Source organism: Trichomycterus rosablanca, chromosome 13 (genome assembly GCF_030014385.1).
Source record: "Trichomycterus rosablanca isolate fTriRos1 chromosome 13, fTriRos1.hap1, whole genome shotgun sequence".
In the NCBI taxonomy this organism is placed as follows: Eukaryota; Metazoa; Chordata; class Actinopteri; order Siluriformes; family Trichomycteridae; genus Trichomycterus; species Trichomycterus rosablanca.
In genome coordinates, this window is record NC_086000.1 from 14,723,493 (window position 1) to 14,741,850 (window position 18,358).

At 38.3% G+C, this 18,358-nt stretch overlaps 1 protein-coding gene across 1 annotated transcript; it reads right to left on the minus strand.

Moving 5' to 3' along the window:
• Positions 1-281: 281 nt before the first annotated feature.
• rcor1 (REST corepressor 1) lies at positions 282-17,848 on the minus strand. Its single transcript, XM_063007229.1, has 13 exons — positions 17,395-17,848; positions 17,235-17,294; positions 14,832-14,912; positions 13,610-13,662; positions 13,342-13,503; positions 8,123-8,241; positions 5,289-5,364; positions 4,630-4,671; positions 3,435-3,632; positions 3,257-3,334; positions 2,471-2,528; positions 2,075-2,313; positions 282-677 (listed from the first exon to the last, which is right to left on the minus strand). The coding sequence occupies exons 1-13, from the start codon at positions 17,549-17,551 to the stop codon at positions 642-644; spliced, it is 1,359 nt and encodes a 452-aa protein (XP_062863299.1). The 5' UTR covers positions 17,552-17,848; the 3' UTR covers positions 282-641.
• Between the last annotated feature and the right edge of the window lie 510 nt (positions 17,849-18,358).

An 18,358-nucleotide genomic window follows, 5' to 3' on the forward strand; every position in this document is an offset into this window, starting at 1 on the left:
ACCAACATGCTGACTGACTAGATGGACTGACAGGAAAAAGATTCAGGTGTTCCAATTCCAAAATCCTTAGAACAAACTTCCAGCACTGAAAAATGATCATTCTAAAGAAAACGATTTAAGCAAATAAATAAGACAGAAAGAAAAATAAAACCATGATAGCACTGCATCCAAAATCAAACATAGTAAATCTGATAACTATATGAATTGAGGAGCAACTAGTGGAACATGAGGCAGACTGAGATTTGCTCACATGGAGCAGAAATCCAGCTTTTCTTTGTGTTTAATGAGAATCAGTCCAACGTTCTTAAAGTTTCTGACAATTAAATGAATTAGTGCTTGGAGCACCAGGCACCACATTAACCTGATAAAGAGACTCTACTTCCTGCTGGCAGTGAGTACAGAAGTTAAAACAGTCCTTATTCCTTTTAATAGACCAGTTGATGTTTGCGCTATCATTTGGTGGGATGTAAAAGATTCCTGAAGCTCAGCTGGGTTAAAGGAGAAAAAAAACAAAAACAAACAAAACAAAAAAAACAACGAGTAGGAAGAGTCTGTATAACCCAGTGCCTCTTTTGCAACAGCACGGCATCAGCTGGTCTGCTTATATAGAGGGAGCAATCACCTGACCAATGTGTGGGCACTCAGGAAGCAGAGGCGGTCTGTGTTTCTGTGGGTTCCTTAAAAAGAAAAGAAAAAAATCAATATAAGAGACTGAGGCATTTCTTAAACAAGCCAAATTTAGTTAAACTGTTATAAGGCCTGTTAAAATAACCTTTTTACCTGCCAAATCACAATAATTTAAGATAGTTGTGATGACCTCAAATGACCACAATTAATCTTATGTTTTTACATATTTATCATCATTATCAAACAATTAGTGTCAGTGATTTTTGAATCATTATTTACATTTGCTCTGGTATATTCTCTTAAGAATATTTAACATAGTATGGGGGGGTGTATCAGTGTGAAGGTACTATTTAGGTACAACGGCATATATTAGAATTTTAGAGAGGAATAAGCTAGCATGAAGGGGAAAGTCCAAGGTTGTTTCAGCAAAGCAATGCCTCATTTTGCATGAACTACAACACTGTGGCTTTGCAAGCGAGAATGGACAAAAATTCAGCGAGTAAAATTGCAACAATTAGGCACCCAGGTGGCACAGCAGGATATTCCGCTAGCACACCAGCGCCGAAATTCTGAACTCCTCGTTTCGAAACTTGTTGTTGCCACCGGTCGACCGGGCGCCATCTAGCGGGCATAATTGGCAGTGCCTGCAGGGAGGGATGGACGGAATATGTGGGCGGGGTCTTCAAACGCTGTGTAAGGACTAGATAGAGATGGATAGAGGCAGATGTGCAGAGTGCATGGGTGGAAAAGGGTTCCGCTAAGGGTTGCACGCAGGTCGGAGGAGGCGTGAGCAGCAATATACCCTCATCAACTGCAAAAAAATCGGGGATCCCCCAGCAGCAGAAGACAAATTGACTACACTAAATTGGGAGAAAAACACAATGTATATAAAATTGTATAAATATATAAAATTGCAACAATTAGTATCCTTAGTTCCTAAATGATTAATAAGTGTAATTAAAAGAAAGCTGATGTAATGGTGGTAAACATGTCTGTCCCCACTTTTTTGATGGTGTTAAAGACATCATTTCAAAAATTATACATTTGCAAATGTTTACAAAAAAAGTTGGTCAGTAAAAAGTATCTTTACTTTGTATTTTTGTCAAAAACCAGTTATGTAAAAAGTAATTCTATTACATGAAATGCTGGGGTTTGACAGGAGCCCACAGTAAAGGTTTGAGATTGACAGTAATAGAAATTGAATTGAACTAAACTACACAGACGTTTAGAGACAACCATGCCTCATTCTGCACTACTAGGAACTAACAGTAGGAAAACTACAAACTCTTACAGAATTAGATCACAATCACGTTGCTCTGATCCCTCATTGCTGTTTTACAAAGTCCAAGACTAAGTGTCACAAAACTTCTAACAGAAACAGTTTAAACACTAGGACATATTAACTGTAGGCTATGAATTTTTTTGTCTTGATTTTAAAACCTCAGACCTCCTTCTGGTCCTCAGGTGGAACAGGAGTGGTGGTGCCCTCTTCAGATGACACCTCCATCTTCTCCTCCTCTGAACTTTTAGAAGATTCCACACCGTGCTCAGCCTCCCACTCCTGAAGTACCTCGTCCAGGTTGAAGCGGCGACGGTAGTTTACGAAAAAGTTCTTGACCTGCACCACTGACTTGTTGCCGATGACATCGGAAATGGCCTGAAAATCCCTTCCATATTTTCTTATAGCTGAAAAAAGGAAGAGAGAGAAAAACAATGTAACCCTGGGCAGCTAGATATTTGTAAACACATCAAAACACTTACCAGCCAGATACCCACAGGAGGGTGAGGGTTAGTTTTGCCTTGAGGCAGGACTGATAAATGTGGAGCTAAATGATAAATTTACCTTGGACAGCAAGAAGCTGCTCCTCTGTAGTCCAGCGTGTATTGAACTTCTGATTCACCTATTAAAACATTACATTATATTAACAGAAAGAACAGGGCTGGTTCATACAGCAACACTGTTAAAAAAAAGGTCACATTTTGAAACAGACTGTCTATTTTTGTACATAATCATTACCTTGTTTTTCCATTTTTATATTTAAAACCACAGTACTTTAAATGTCTTAGATTAAAATGTTCCTTGTACTGAACTTAATATTGTGAGTCAGAGAATTCCAAGAGATCTCGGCCAGTGTAAGGCAGGTTCAGAAACCCCCGTTTGAGGTGTGTGACATTTGAGCCCTCAGATCACACCGTATGAGAAACCATCATGTTACAGTGATAAATATAGTCACATGGGTCTGGAATTACTTGGGAAAACTGCTGTCTTGAAATGCTGCAACTTTGTAATGAAAGAGAAAGCCATACATCAAGCCTATGCAATAAAACGTTGACTGGTTCACATAGTAAAACATGTCAGGATTGTATAACAATATTGTTAGAAAAGGTTAGATTGCACTTTTTAAAATAGACTTTTAGTCTCTTTTTTGGTTATTCATTTTCCTTGTTTTAGCAAAATAAAAATAGCAGCACTTCAGATTCTTGACAGAGATGATCCCGCCCTAGTAAGACTATTACTTTAACTAATGAAAGTCAATAATTTGTTAAAAGAATTGGTGTTTTTTTTTGGTAAAGATATGCATATCAGTTATGACATATTATACTGATAGTAACTAGATAAAGGGATTACCTCAGCAGGTCGGAACTCCTCCACTCCAGTACTGAGCACCTCTCTCAGGGCGCTGTTGCTCTGTTTGATGCTCTGGATCTGCAAAAAGGTATAAAGAAAAGTTGCTTAGACAAGCACTAGCATTTACACCATCATCTTTTAACATTATCAAAATTAACACAGCCCGCACAGCACAGACCTGTCGTTTAATGGTGATGAGCTCCATGTCCAGTTGCCTGAGGATGCCGGTTGCAGCCGGGCCGCTGCTCGAAACAGCTGTCACATCGCTTCGGTGCAGGTGCATGCCTTTAGGTGGCTTTCTTTTGGCCCGGTTGTGGCTTCTTGAACCCTGTGCTTCTTTTTTAATGTGAAGTGGTTTGTCTGTGGGAGGTGCTGGCTGAAGAGGGTTTAAAACAAAGTCAGGTCATCAGTTGTCAAGAGAACTAGATGTTTTCATTTAAAGTCAACATAATCTATGTTCTTAAAATTGCTTGAATATATCAGTAAATATTTTTTCTTTGTATGGAGACTTCTTGTTATTTTAATTCAAATGTATACACATCAACATAATACCTAATACAGATCTAGGATTCTGTCCATTAACGAAAGACAAACTTTATGATGTGCTGTGTAGTTTTTAATGACACTTATTGCTGTTTTTCCAAAACTAGTGTACATTATGTCCACACTCTTATAACAAGTTTACAGTTGTTTAGCATGACTTATATGCACTTGTACTATGCTTTCTATGTACAACAGCTTATCTATCTATCTATCTATCTATCTATCTATCTATCTATCTATCTATCTATCTATCTATCTATCTATCTAGAGAGAGAGAGAGAGAGAGAGAGAGAGAGAGAGAGAGAGAGAGGGCGGTACAGGTCCTTTCTGTGTGGAGTTTGCATGTTCTCCCTGTGTCTGCGTGGGTTTACTCCGGGTGCTCCGGTTTCCTCCCACAGTCCAAAGACATGCAAGTGAGGTGAATTGGAGATACTAGTTTGTCCACTGTGGTCGATATAACCTTGTGAACTGATGACACTTGTGTAATGAGTAACTACCGTTCCTGTCATGAATGTAACCAAAGTGTAAAACATGACATTAAAATCCTAATAAACAAACAAACAAACATAGAAAGGGTGTGTATGTATGTATATGACTAAGTATGATTCTGTTCATAATGAATAAATATGGGTATTTCAGGAAATAAAGGGATCCTGAGAACTGGGAGCTTACACTAGCAGCACTAATATACTGGTTTGCCAAAATGGACTGCAGTTTTACCTTTATCAAAAACAATGAGAAAACCACTTGCAATTTAAACAGGCCTACAGTATTAAGTAAAAGTAATGGCAAACACATGGAATTGAAAGCTTTTAACTATGTGATGGTACCTTTTGAACAACTGTATCCTGTTTCTGAAGTCCAGATGAGCCCTGAGGGGGGGGAAATAGGGTTTAATAACAGAAATACTGCACCCAGATTAAACATGTACAAAAAAGCACAGCTTCTGCATGAGACGATCAAAGGTTAATGACTCGGCCAAGCATGTACACAATCTCAAGTTCACTTCCCAGAAAAATACAAAGAGAGAGCCAAAAAGCACACATCAAAATTAAATACAAAATAAGCAGTGAAACACACAGCACTAGGACAATTTGTATATATTATATATTAAAGTCTTTATTAATTTAACTGGGTGTCAGAGTAAAGTCTTGTGCAAATGGTTTTAATTCTGTTTTGTTGATTATCTCATTTAAAAAATGTTAACACCTCCTCTGTGGGGAACAATAAAGAACGTGCAAACATTACTCTTTTGAACACACTCCACAAAGGCAAATTATAAAGCATCTAATCTAATAATAAAGCTGACAAAATACATTCAATATAACATTTTTTTTTTTAAATAAAGAAAATGACACTGGATTAAAATTGTTTATAGCATTTAGATTATATTAATACAATTAAATTAGTACAATTACTTTTTGCTAATTTAGAGAATTGTAAAGAACTAGTAAATGACTCATTTTGAATATGCAACCTAAAATCTAACCTCTTTTTTCTCTTCTTTTTTTGGCTCTAATTCTCCATCAGCTGGAGAGATGCAGCTCGTCTCTTCAGCCTCATCACTAAAAAGCAAGATAAAAAGTTTTAAACTGCGGCTACAACTAACAATGAATTAAACACACAGGGCATAACATTAGTACCACCCCCCAAATACACCGACCAGCCATAACATTAAAACCACCTCCTTGTTTCTACACACACTGTTCATTTTATCAGCTCCACTTACCATATAGAAGCACTTTGTAGTGGTGGTGTGTTAGTGTGTGTTGTGCTGGTATGATTCGATAAGACACAGAAATGCTGATGGAGTCACTGTCACTGCTGGACTGAGAATAGTCCACCAACCTAAAATATATCCAGCCAACAGCACCCTGTGGGCAGTGTCCTGTGACCACTGATGAGGGTCTATAAGATGACCAACTCAAACAGCAGCAATAGATGAGCCATCGTCTCTGACTTTACATCTACAAGGTGGACCAACTAGGTAGGAGTGTCTAATAGAGTGGACAGTGAGTGGAAACAGTATTTAAAAACTCCAGCAGCACTGCTGTGCCTGATCCACTCACAGCTTGTGTTCCTAATAATGAGGCCGGTAAGTTTAAACAGCATTTTAAAAATCCCCAAAACACTGCTGCACCTGCTATGCCAAAATAACACACACTAACATGTTAGTACAATATTAGTGTCAGTGCAGTGCTGAGAATGGTCCACCACCCGATCACCTGGTCAGTGGGGGTCAGGAGTGTGCTTGATAATATAATCAATGAATGAATGTTCACACAGGATTTGGTACGTGCCCTCGATTGCTGTAATCACAGCATAAGCTTGGGCTGGCATGGACTCCACAAGTTTGTGCAAACTCATGTTCTCTCTGCATGACTTCACCATATCACAAAGATAATCTCATGACCAGACTGAATGAGTAGTATGATTCCTTTTTTTTTTTTTTTTTTTTTTTTTTTTTTTTTTACAATGATCCAAATCAGATGGTATAGTGTGTGTCTGAGAAATGGAGTGATGCTTCCCCTGTCAGCTTATAGTTGATTGATAGGTGCACAAATTAAAAGCAAAACACACTGACTTCAATTTTCCCATGACCATGCTGCACTGTTTTAATAGCCTGCTGTGATATTAAATCTCTTTCCTGTTCTTCTCCTTATATAAACCTTCTGTAACTACCATAATCCCAAACTATGATTTATCAGTATGTGGGACTTTTTCCAGTAGGCTATTGTAAAATGTTTGTGTCTTTTTGCCTTGTTTGCCATCTAGAAAATTGGTTTTAGATAATTGGCTCTTGAACTGTATGAAGCCAAGGACCCCTTTAAGCAAAAATCAATTAAAATGTTTTGGTACCAAGACATTTCTCCGACACTGATTAACTGCTGACAGTTGTGTACGCTTACTGTCATATGTACATCATACTTCTCTTTGATTATTTTAACAAACTGCACTCCCCCTTTACATAACTTCACCAACCCCCAGTCTTTCAAAACACTACTACATAACTTCTTTTAACCTTATTTTTGCTGGAATCACTGGCTCTTCATTCAGCACATTCTAAATCTATCCAGAAGTGTTCTTTCTCATAGTGAACAAAGCTGTGCGTAAAGGATATCCGCTGGTGTGAAAAGTTGGGACTGTATGGAAAATGCAAATAAAAGAAAAATGAAATGTTCCTTACATTTACATTGTCTTTTATTTGACTGCAGACTGTTTAAACCCAAGATTTCTCATTTGTTAATAAACATTAACTGCATTCCTGCATTTCAGGCCTGCAACACATTCCTAAAAAGTTGGGACGGGAGCAATTTAGGGCTAGTAATGAGGAGAAAAGGCTAAATAATGATGTTATTCCTATATATGGTTTGGTACAAAAGCAGCATCCAGGAAAGACTGAGTCTTTGATGAGCAAAGATGATCAGAGGATCTCCAGTTTATCAACAAATGTGTGAGAAAATGATTGAAATGTTTAAAACAATGTACCTCAAAGAAAGATTGGAAGGGATATGCATATTTCTCCCTCTACAGTGCATAATATCATTAAACCATTCAAGGAATCGAGAGGAATTTCAGTGTGTAAAGGCCAAGAGTGCAAGCTTAAGCTGAACACCCGTGATCTTCGATCTCTTAGACGGCACTGCATCAAGAACCGCCACTCAACAATAGCTGATATAACCACATGGGTGAGGGATTACTTTGACAAACATTTGTCAAGCACTACAATACAGAGTTACATGCACAAATGCCACTTAAAGCTTTACTGTGCAAAAAAGAAACCTTATGTTAACCATGTCCAGAAGCTGCTTCAACTTCTCTGAGCTCTAAAGCATCTAGGATGGACCATCACACAGTGAAAACATGTATTGTGGTCAGATGAATCAGCATTCCAGGTCTTTTTTTGGAAAAAATGGACACTGTGTGCTCCGGACCAAAGACAAAAAGGATCATCCAGACTTGTTATCAGAAACAAGTCCAAAAGCCAGGGTCTGTCATGGTATGGGGCTGTGTCAATGCCCTTGGCAAAGGTAATTTATACTTCAGCATTAATGCACAAAAGTACACGGAGATCTTAGAGCAACATATGCTGCCTTCAAGACGTCATCTTTTCCAGGGACATTCATGCATTTTTCAACAAGACAATGCAAAACCACATGCTGCACACATTACAAAAGCATGGCTGCAGAAGAAGAGGGTACCTTTTTATCACATTTTCCCAAAACTGAGATTTAAATTAAACTCTGACTAAAGCTCTTGATATGTATCTGTATGATTCTATGCACTGTGCTCCAGACAATCAATTTTTCTTAAAAGGCTGACCTCTCCTCACGATCTCTCTTCTGCTTGCGTGCATGACGGTCCATCACGCTGGTTTTGCTTCGTGTTTTCTTCCATGAATAATAAAATCGAACCAGGCTTGCAATAGACTTGTCTGGAAGCTGGAAAAAACACAAACCGTAACATCAGTATCCAGCAGGTGTGTCACAAAGCCAAGATAATTCACAAGTAACCAAAGCAACTAACAACTATTAATGAATAAAAATATGTGCATGATTTATTATAACTGTATTTAATTGATTTCAGGACCACCAAATGTTTTCAGCATTTTATACAATATATCTAATATATCTATGTACAAAAATGTACATATTACAAATTTTTAATGGAATGTACTGACAAGTAATTTATTGTGTAAGGTTTTACTAATGTGTCATTACAAGCAACAAACACTTATAATGAAGATAATATGAAAATAATAAAATTACAGTTTAACATTTGCCTCCAACTTAAAGTAATATATAGACTGATCAGCCATAACATTAAAACCACCTCCTTGTTTCTACACTCACTGTCCATTTTATCAGCTCCACTTACCATATAGGAGCACTTTGTAGTTCTACAATTACTGACTGTAGTCCATCTGTTTCTCTACATACTTTTTAGTGTGCTTTTACCCTGTTCTTCAATGGTCAGGACTAGGGCTGGGCGATATATCGAGATTTTATAAAATATCGATATAGTTTCATACGCGATATAAGATAAGACAATATCGCATATATCGATATAGATGTTGCGTTCCAATTAGATCCGACAGTTCGTCTTTCTCCTCTCCCAGTTTGTCTCTGCACATGTTCACCTGCCCCGCCTCTCTCCCTCACTGAACACAACTTGCCCCGCCCCACCGCCAATACTTTCTGCCCTCAGAACACATTTCTGTAAGTAAAACTCCCATGACAGCATGGAGACGGTGGAGGAGCTGCTTAGTAAAAAGAATAATAATGGCTCAATATTTGTAGATGGTTCGGATTCAGTGGTGGAGAAGTATCAGATGAGCAGCAGAATAATGTATTCTGTAGAGAATGTCGAAAACAAGTCCAGACAAAAGGTTCCAGCTCCGTGTACCTTTGGTCATTCGTTTTTCACTTCAAATCCCAAAGTTGAAAAACAAGAAAACGAGTCGTTATTCGTTTTAAAAACCAATATTGGAAAACAGAAATAAACAAACACAAGCGCATGCACGCGCTGACATGCACGTATTTACTTTATATATAAACAGTGTATGCACGTGTTGAGAAAGTAATAATAACGTAACGATGCATCTCCTGTTGTTCTGACGTGTGTTTGTATATGTGATGTGCATGTATAGATATTTGCTCTATCTGTAAAAATCAAACATTATGGGGAGTGAGTTCTGTACTGGATGTTGTACGTGGTCGTGTTAGTTTATACTGGATGATCGCCCGACATCCGACACGTCATTTATTTATTTATCTTCTATTATATTATTTCTTGCTGTTGGCCAATAAACATCCAAACATGAATAAAATTGCATGAACTAACTCTGCAGTAAACAAGGAGCAAACAGCAATTAAACAACAAATAAAGCTGTTAAATAATAATAGTGCATAAAGCAGAACGCTGATTAAAATGCATTAAATGTTGTAATAGTTACACAGTAACATGAACGATTAATTATACCTGTATTACAGAATTGAGTTCTATACGGTATAAAAATAATAATAATGCAAATGTTAATGTTGTGGTGACTGATGTAAAACAATGTATAAAGTCCAAACATCTGAGTGGGGGGTTTAAGGAGAACGCACAGGGCTCTAGACTAACTTTTTTTCTTAGGTGCACCAGCACAAAAGTTTGGTGCACCCAAATTTTCGACCGCATCACATTTAACACCTCAGTTTTACCTTGAGGTTCACTTTTTGTTTTTATTCGCTGTCCATATAGGCAATATTGCCTTGTAAATGATTAACTAACAATCTGGTCAACATAAAGTTCTTTATTTGAAGCACAATTCTACAAGAAAGGTAACTTACTGAAAAAGTGTTGGTGATTAAAGTGCTTCACTGAGCTGAAATTTAAACTCAAGATAAATGAAATAAAAAGAAAATCTAAATTAAAAGTGCAAGTGTTTTAAGGGCTTCAAATCTCATTTAATGATAAGAATATTACATATGGTTAATGCAGTAACGAGACGCATATTATTAACATAGGCTACATGACATTATTACATTTTGAGTCAGTTTGCTGCAGATATTTTTAAAGTGCCTTAAAAGATGAACTGTGTGATATGACGTGGTAAAAGTAACCCGGACAGAACAAACAATGCTTAACGTGAAATATAAACACCACACGTGAAGTAAATCCAGCTAAACACAGATACATGTGGAGCTGTTAGACTGGATTTGACGTTACTTCACACAGATGTTTGTTTGTATTATGGAACTTTAATGATGTTTTATCTCTCGAGTCGAGCGCTGAGCAAATCGGTTATTTGCGCCGAGAGTCGCGGTGAAAGCGAAGCGCAAAACTCTTCTCACCTCAGTGAACTAAAGAAAACAACAACTGAGACAAACACGTCACGTCTTCTTATCACCGATATTTGATTGATGTTTTGACATAAAAACCAACATCTGTAACAGCAGCACATATGCTCACACATATTCTACACACTCCGCCATGATATTACTACTCTTAACTTTCGCTGTGTAACGCCCACTGTTGAAGACGCTGGTCCCGCCCTTCACTATCTCTGATTGGTTATGCCTAGTTCACACTACACGATTTTTGCCCTGATTTTCGCTCGACGACTGGTCGGCGCTTGATTTTCCGGCTCGGGAGCAACTCGGCGTTCGCTCGGCGATCAGAACTCGGCTCTCGGTCGCTAAGCGTGAACTACTGAACAACTCGATCCGACCGGCTCGCCGACCACTGGATTGGATTGGACTGGATTGAGTTTTCTAGCATGTCAGATATCTGATCTCAGATGTGCGACTGGGAATGAGTGACATGTCGAACAGCCAATGAGAACACAGGATACGGTGTGAGGGGAAACGCAGGAGAGGTTGTAAACACTGGGACAGGGGCTTAATTAATATAGTTTATATAAGAATACACTGGCACACGCACGTTTTACAGTATTTCTGATTTGATCCTCTACAAAACATAATACCCACACTGCATTACAAAATTATTAATTAACCTCCAACTCACTATAGAACCATCTATACTGTTCGTGTTGCCAAATTTATTTTTCCTTTTTGATTTTACGCTGCACATCAGCGCACACTTTGATCTCTACTACTTGTTGACGTGCATTTTTGGACGTGGTATCATTAAACCTCTCGTCACTTCTCACGTGTGTTTTTGTAAAGAAGAAAAAAAAAGGAGACCAGAGAAGCTCGCCTGCGATTCCAGTTGGTGATAGATCGTGTAGTGTGAAACCCCCTATCACCGATTAGTCGTGTAGTGTGAATTACACACCGACTGAAAGACTCCCGAGTGCAAAAGATTCAGTCGTGTAGTGTGAACTAGGCATTAGACATATAGACATGATTAGATATGGATCTAATGTGTGTCTGTTGTTGCACCGGAGACTTTCAGAGTCACAGAGACTTTTGTTTCCCTCGAGCGGCTGGTCGCACTGGTGCGACCTCAGGTTTTTTTCAGTCGCACCATTGAGAAATTAGGTCGCATGTGCGACCAAATTGGTCGCACTCTAGAGCCCTGGACGCTACTTTTAATGTCATACAAGCTCAGTGCAAAACAACAGAAGAACATAAGCACAATTCTAATATATTCCCTACACACTCGCTCCCTGCGCCCTATAGTGCACTTAACATTCTTAAAGGGCCAGACAATATATTTGTAATTCACATTACACAACAGGCGAGACGTTAGAAAACAACAAACTTTTTCTTAGAATAGCTCTTTTTTTTTTTTTTTTAAGGAAAAATAGTTCCTGTGTGAAGCTTTCCCAGCATGAATATTAATAAAAGTGCCTGTAAACATTTTTGGTATTTAGTATTTGGAACATGTAGCTTTGTCTCAGAAGTGTCTTGTTGTTATTACCTTATGGAAATGAAAAAAATATCAAGATATATATCGTATATCGCCATTCAGCTAAAATATATTGAGATATTATTTTTGATCCATATCGCCCAGCCCTAGTCAGGACCCCCACAGGGCCACCACAGAGCAGGTATTATTTATGGGGTGGGTCATTCTCAGCACTGCAGTGACACTGACATGGTGGTGGTGTGTTAGTGTGTGTTGTGCTGGTATGAGTGGATCAGACACAGCAGCACTGCTGGCGTTTTTAAATACCGTGTCCACTCACTGTCCACTCTATTAGACATTCATACCTAGTTGGTTCAATTTGTAGATATAAAGGGATGATCACTCATCTATAGCTGCTATTTCAGTTGGTCATCTTTTAGACCTTCATCAATGGTCACAGGACCCTGCCTATGGGGCGCTGTTGGCTTGAAGTTTTTGGTTGGTGGATTATTCTCAGTCCAGCAGGGACAGTGAGGTATTTAAAAACTCCATCAGCATTGCTGTATCTTATCCACTCATACCAGCACAACACACACGAACACACCACCACCATGTCGGTGTTACTGCAGTGCTGAGAATGATCCACCACCTAAATAATACCTGCTCTGTAGTGGTCCTGGGAGAGTCCTGACCATTGAAGAACAGCATAAAAGGGGGCTAACAAAGCATTCAGAGAAACAGATGGACTACAGTCAGTAATTGTAGAACTACAAAGTGCTTCTATATGGTAAGTGGAGCTAATAAAAAGTGTAGATACAAGGATGTGGTTTTAAAGTTATGGCTGATCGGTGTAACTGTCTAGCTAACAATATATAATAAATATGATATACAGGCTCTTTCCCCTTTAACCTCTTTACATCTACTTCAAGCAGCTTTTAGATCCTCTTAACTGCAATAACTACCTGCGCCCATCCATTTACTTATGTGCTTACATCTGCACATCTGTTTGCTGGTTGTTTTTAATATATACTTTTAATCTGATGACTAATCTCAGTAACACAAACAGAATTTATTTAAAAATCAAAAATCACTAGGAATGGTTTTGCACTGAACTGTATTCCTCATTTGTAGTTACTATCTGGATAAGGGTACAAATGATTTGAATCTATGCAAATCTCTAGACCAGCAACAACTAAGCTTGGCTTTTTAATATGTGCAATGTCCTAACAGGTTCTGTGGCTTACCATTTGTTGAATACGATGGAAAGTCTTGCCGTGAAAGCTGAAGCCCTGTTCAAAGAGCACTCTGTCCTCCACTGTCCACTCATCAGGAAAAGGAGTGAAGTTAGGAAGATCTGCTAAAGACTTTTCTATGTTGTGTTTGTGCCAGAAGAGCATACCCAACGCCTGTTAAATAAAATAAAAATTACCAAAATAGATCAAGGCAACAGTCAAAATGTAACAAAGATAAACAAAAATTATCTACATTACACCAAAAATAGAAGTAGTTTACCTGCTCCATATTGTACCCATGTTTTTCTTTGGCTATTGCAATATACTCGTCCACTATGAGAAACAAACAAAAACATTTAAAATGCCTAGTTTCAAACAAAGCTGCTTACAACCACTATTGTACTTTAACATATTAAATCATTTTTAATTCGTTTTTAATTTAACTACTTAAATTTCTTGCATGAGTGACACTTTATCAGAAACTGTGTGAACAATCCCTTCTAATCAAACAGGAAAAAAGCAAGGGATACTGTACAGCCCTAAATCTGCAGAAAAACTAATTTACAGATCTTTATTGTTTGTTTGTTTATTAGGATTTTAACGTCATGTCTTACACTTCTGGTTACATTTGTGACAGGAAGGCAGCACGGTGGCTAAGTGGGTAGCACCGTCGCCTCAAAGCAAGAACGTCCTGGGTTCGATCCCCAGGTGGGGCGGTCCGGGTTCTTTCTGTGTGGAGTTTGCATGTTCTTCCCGTGCCCGCGTGGGTTTCCTCCGGGTGCTCCGGTTTCCTCCCACAGTACAAAGACGTGCAAGTGAGGTGAATTGGAGATACTAAATTGTCCATGACTGTGTTTGATATAACCTTGTGGACTGATGAACCTTGTGTAATGAGTAACTACCGTTCCTGTCATGAATATAACCAAAGTGTAAAACATGACGTTAAAATCCTAATAAACAAACAAACACCATGACAGAAACGGTAGTTACTCATTACACAAGATTATATCTAACAAACTCCAACCAGAAAGGACCACCCCGACCTTCTTGCTGTGAATAAATAAAGTCGGCACATTTATGAATTTTAATTTAAAAACTCAGATTGTCAAGAGCAGTAGTTAAGAGCACAAGCGCCATGTTTTTTCTCTTTTCCTCATCATAATCAGCTGGTCTATTTTGACTCTAAAGAACTTGGAGTTAATTCCTTATACTCTTCTCAGGTTCTTCCAGTTAATGTCACACATTTTACTACTCCTCTATACCCTGAATAACCAGTAAAAAAATTGTTCTGTATAAAAACCCCATTACTTACTACATTTTTACACTTGGCAGTTTTAATTTTTGTAAATAATTTGTGAACAATGTCTTTAATTAACAGAATAACTTTGCCCACCCCCCAAATAGCCAATAAGGTCTGTGTAGACGTCTGACAGGCCAAAGTGTATGATTATGATGAGTTTTGCTAGTTAAATTTGCCAGTCTAAATAAATGAAAATACTTACATTTAGACTCTGGCAAGTTCTGGTTGGGAATCCATACCAGCATCCCCAGATTCTCTCTCTCTTGGCTTGCCTTGGCCACTTCTGTCAGGCGAAAGAGAAAGCAATAGTCACATATACTATGCACAAGAAAATAGTGTAATTTTATACAACCCGGTTCCCATTGGTTCCCAATGCACCAGACTTATTTATCACTGCAGCAATAATCAAACAAATTATGAATGAGCATGAAAGGACACATATGAAAAGCAATCAGGCCCACAGCATTCAACATGTAAATACAGAATACACTGATCCTATTTTTTAAAGCCAACCTCTGGATATGACGCCGAACACGTGGACTCAACTTCTTTGGTCGACCCTGGCGAAGCCTGTTCCGAGTGGAACCTGTCCTGGAAAACCGCTGTATGACCTTGGCCACTATGCTGTAGCTCAGTTTCAGGGTGTTAGCAATCTTCTTATAGCCCAGGCCATCTTTGTGGAGAGCAACAATTCTATTTCTCACATCCTCAGAGAGTTCTTTGCCATGAGGTGCCATGTTGAATATCCAGTGGCCAGTATGAGAGAATTGTACCCAAAACACCAAATTTAACAGCCTTGCTCCCCATTTACACCTGGGACCTTGACACATGACACCAGGGAGGGACAACGACACATTTGGGCACAACTTGGACATGTTCACTGTGGGGTGTACTCACTTATGTTGCCAACTATTTAGACATTAATGGCTGTGTGTTGAGTTATTTTCAGAAGACAGTAAATCTACACTGCTATACAAGTTGTACACTGACTACTCTAAGTTATATCCAAGTTTCATGTCTATAGTGTTGTCCCATGAAAAGATATAATGAAATATTTGCAGAAATGTGAGGGGTGTACTCACTTTTGTGATACACTGTATGTTGTTGGGTTTTTTTCCTTTGCAAATTTCAGCATGCTATTTCTATCTATGTATTTAATAAACTCACAAAAATGCAATTACAACATATGATGTTTATCAGCAAATACTCTGCAAACTTACAGTAATTGTGCATTAAAATGAGCAGAAGTTCAATTCCTATAAAGGATGTTAACTAAAATGCAGAGGTCCTGGTTTTGTGCTCTTTATCATAAATTATGCATCTTCTATTATACCCAATGACCTTTAATATAAGGTTCTGAATGAGGCTCAATCAGAGGAATTTGCACTTAATGTTATTTTTGTGGCTTTACTTTTAGTAAATACCCTGTAAGGTGTTGGCTAGCTGTGGCATTACGCTTGCAATCACTGTTCCTCTTTGCTGCTTCTGCAGTTGTAAACAAAATCTTAGTCTTCTTTCAATGGTTAGTTGATTAATGTTACTTTAAATATCATCACACATTTTGTATGACAAAGTGTTAATTGTCAGATTGTATTTCTACCAGATACATGCTGTTTACAACTAACCTAATGATAGTAACCAGTACAGTTATATGTACCGTTGCCCTCCTCACTTCAGTCAAGCTCCTTTTTCATTAAGTGTTTATAAGAACATATAAAGAGTAAATATAGTGACATATCTGCTGGAGTAAAGGGCAACAGATCTGTTGATTTCAATATAGAACTTTCATTTTTTCACATGACATTTCCATGTTTTACCACCACTTTATCCTAGTCAGGTTTGCAGTGGGTCCGGTTTATCCAGTCAATGTGCACAGCGTAGTAACACAACCCATACAGGATGTCTTTCTCTAAAATGTCTTGCCTGTGGCGTGTTCTCCTCCCCCACCCGCTGGGGTTTAGGGATTCGAACCCTAGCACAAATCACCACTGTGCCACCCGAACAACATTATAAAATTGAAAAATACATGATAAGAAAAATAATAATAACAGTTACAGTTAGAGAGGTGTTTCACTTTTCACCTACCCCCACATACATCACATTTAAAAAGAAGATTTCAAACTTTGTTTAAGACTATAGTACAGGTGTACTACCTGAAATTTAAACAAAATAATAATCAATAAAACAACATATTAATTTTAGAATATTTTATAATATTAAGCAAATATTTAAAATTTGTGTTTTAGTTCCACAACAGATCTTGTTCAAAAACTTAAATACAGATAATATCTGAGAACACCTTTATGTAGGCTTAACATAAAACAATATGCAATAAGTCAAAATATAAAACAAACTTGTCACTTCTGTTTTTGCCAGGTATTTGTTATAAATAAATAAATATGCATTACTAGAATAGTTTTTATAATTAAGATCGCTGGTTATTTTACTTTTAAAGTGCTATTACATCAGTTCAGATTGAGAAGTGTGTGCAATGCAGATCTTATGCAAGTGGAGAAAACTAGTTAAACAACGGACGGTGTTCGAGGCTACCCCAGCCTTTAACCTGCTCTATTGTTGAAGCATTAAAACAACGACTTCAGTTTACCTGGATCATAATCTGGAACCACTGCCTGATACTGTGAGCCCACTCTCATCCCTCCTGCACCTTATGAACATAAAAGTCACAATGAATAAAATTAATAGCGAGCTGCAAAGTGTATGAAGTTAGATTGGCTGAGCGAGGCTACCACCTCACCATGACTTACCATGCTCGTCATCACTTGATGAAGGCGTACTTCCTTCCTCCCAAGAATTATTACTGTTACCGTTTGAGGTGAAACTTTTGTTGGGGTTGTTGACAGAATGTCGGCCTCTTCTTTTCCCTGAGATCTCCGCTGTGCTTTTTTCCAACATCGCAGGCATCGCTGAAAACTTTTCACCGCGCACACGCACACGCGCACAGTGCTAACAGGCTAACCTAAAGCAGTGTTACACACCGATGCTAATGTGCGGCCTCCGTTGTCAAACACACAGTTCTACCTATTTCAAGTCTAAAATGTCCCAGTTTGCTCAAAGTGCTCCAAAACGACCTGAATGCATCGAGATATGAAGGCCAAAAACTACCATGCACGCATGCTAAAACATTAGCTGTAAAAAATCAGCCCGAGTCGAACTGCTATAAATACAGTAGTGGAAGTCTATGGAAGTAAACGGATTAGCTAGCCGACCAACGGCTAGCTTAGTGCATTGCTCAAAGCTAGCACAAATAGCATCGACTAATGCTAATATTTTATATGACTGTTAAAGCCGACTTTAAACATGTCAGCGCTGCACAGGTAGAATATTACTTTCCTCCGTTCCAGCGGCTCGGGTGAGATGAGGCGAAAACGCGGCTTTGTAATAAAACGTAACTCTGTAGAAGTGAGACGCTGTGTTCAGCTGCAGTAGGGAACTTGAATAAGTGCACTTCCACACTACTTCACTCACTCACTCACTCACTCAATGCAATGAATGAACACAGTCCTCACTCACTCACTCACTCACTCACCTACTGATGCAAAACAGCAGGAAAAGTAATGGGGGAGGGAGCCAAAGAACACTGTCCATTTGCAATATTTTGCTTAAAAACAACCTTCTAAATACACGTCTTATATCACTACATTTTATTTTAATTGAACACAGTTTTAATCCATTGAATTAACATTCATTTGAAGCTTCTGCGACCATAAA

Excerpts from the sequence above, each read along its gene's own strand:
- rcor1 (XM_063007229.1), bottom strand. The coding sequence starts at position 17,551 with ATGCCTGCGATGTTGGAAAAAAGCACAGCGGAGATCTCAGGGAAAAGA. Across the intron at positions 17,295-17,394 it reads ATCAAGTGATGACGAGCATG|GTGCAGGAGGGATGAGAGTG; the intron begins GTAAGTCATGGT and ends TATGTTCATAAG. Across the intron at positions 2,529-3,256 it reads AGGAGTTCCGACCTGCTGAG|GTGAATCAGAAGTTCAATAC; the intron begins GTAATCCCTTTA and ends ATGTTTTAATAG.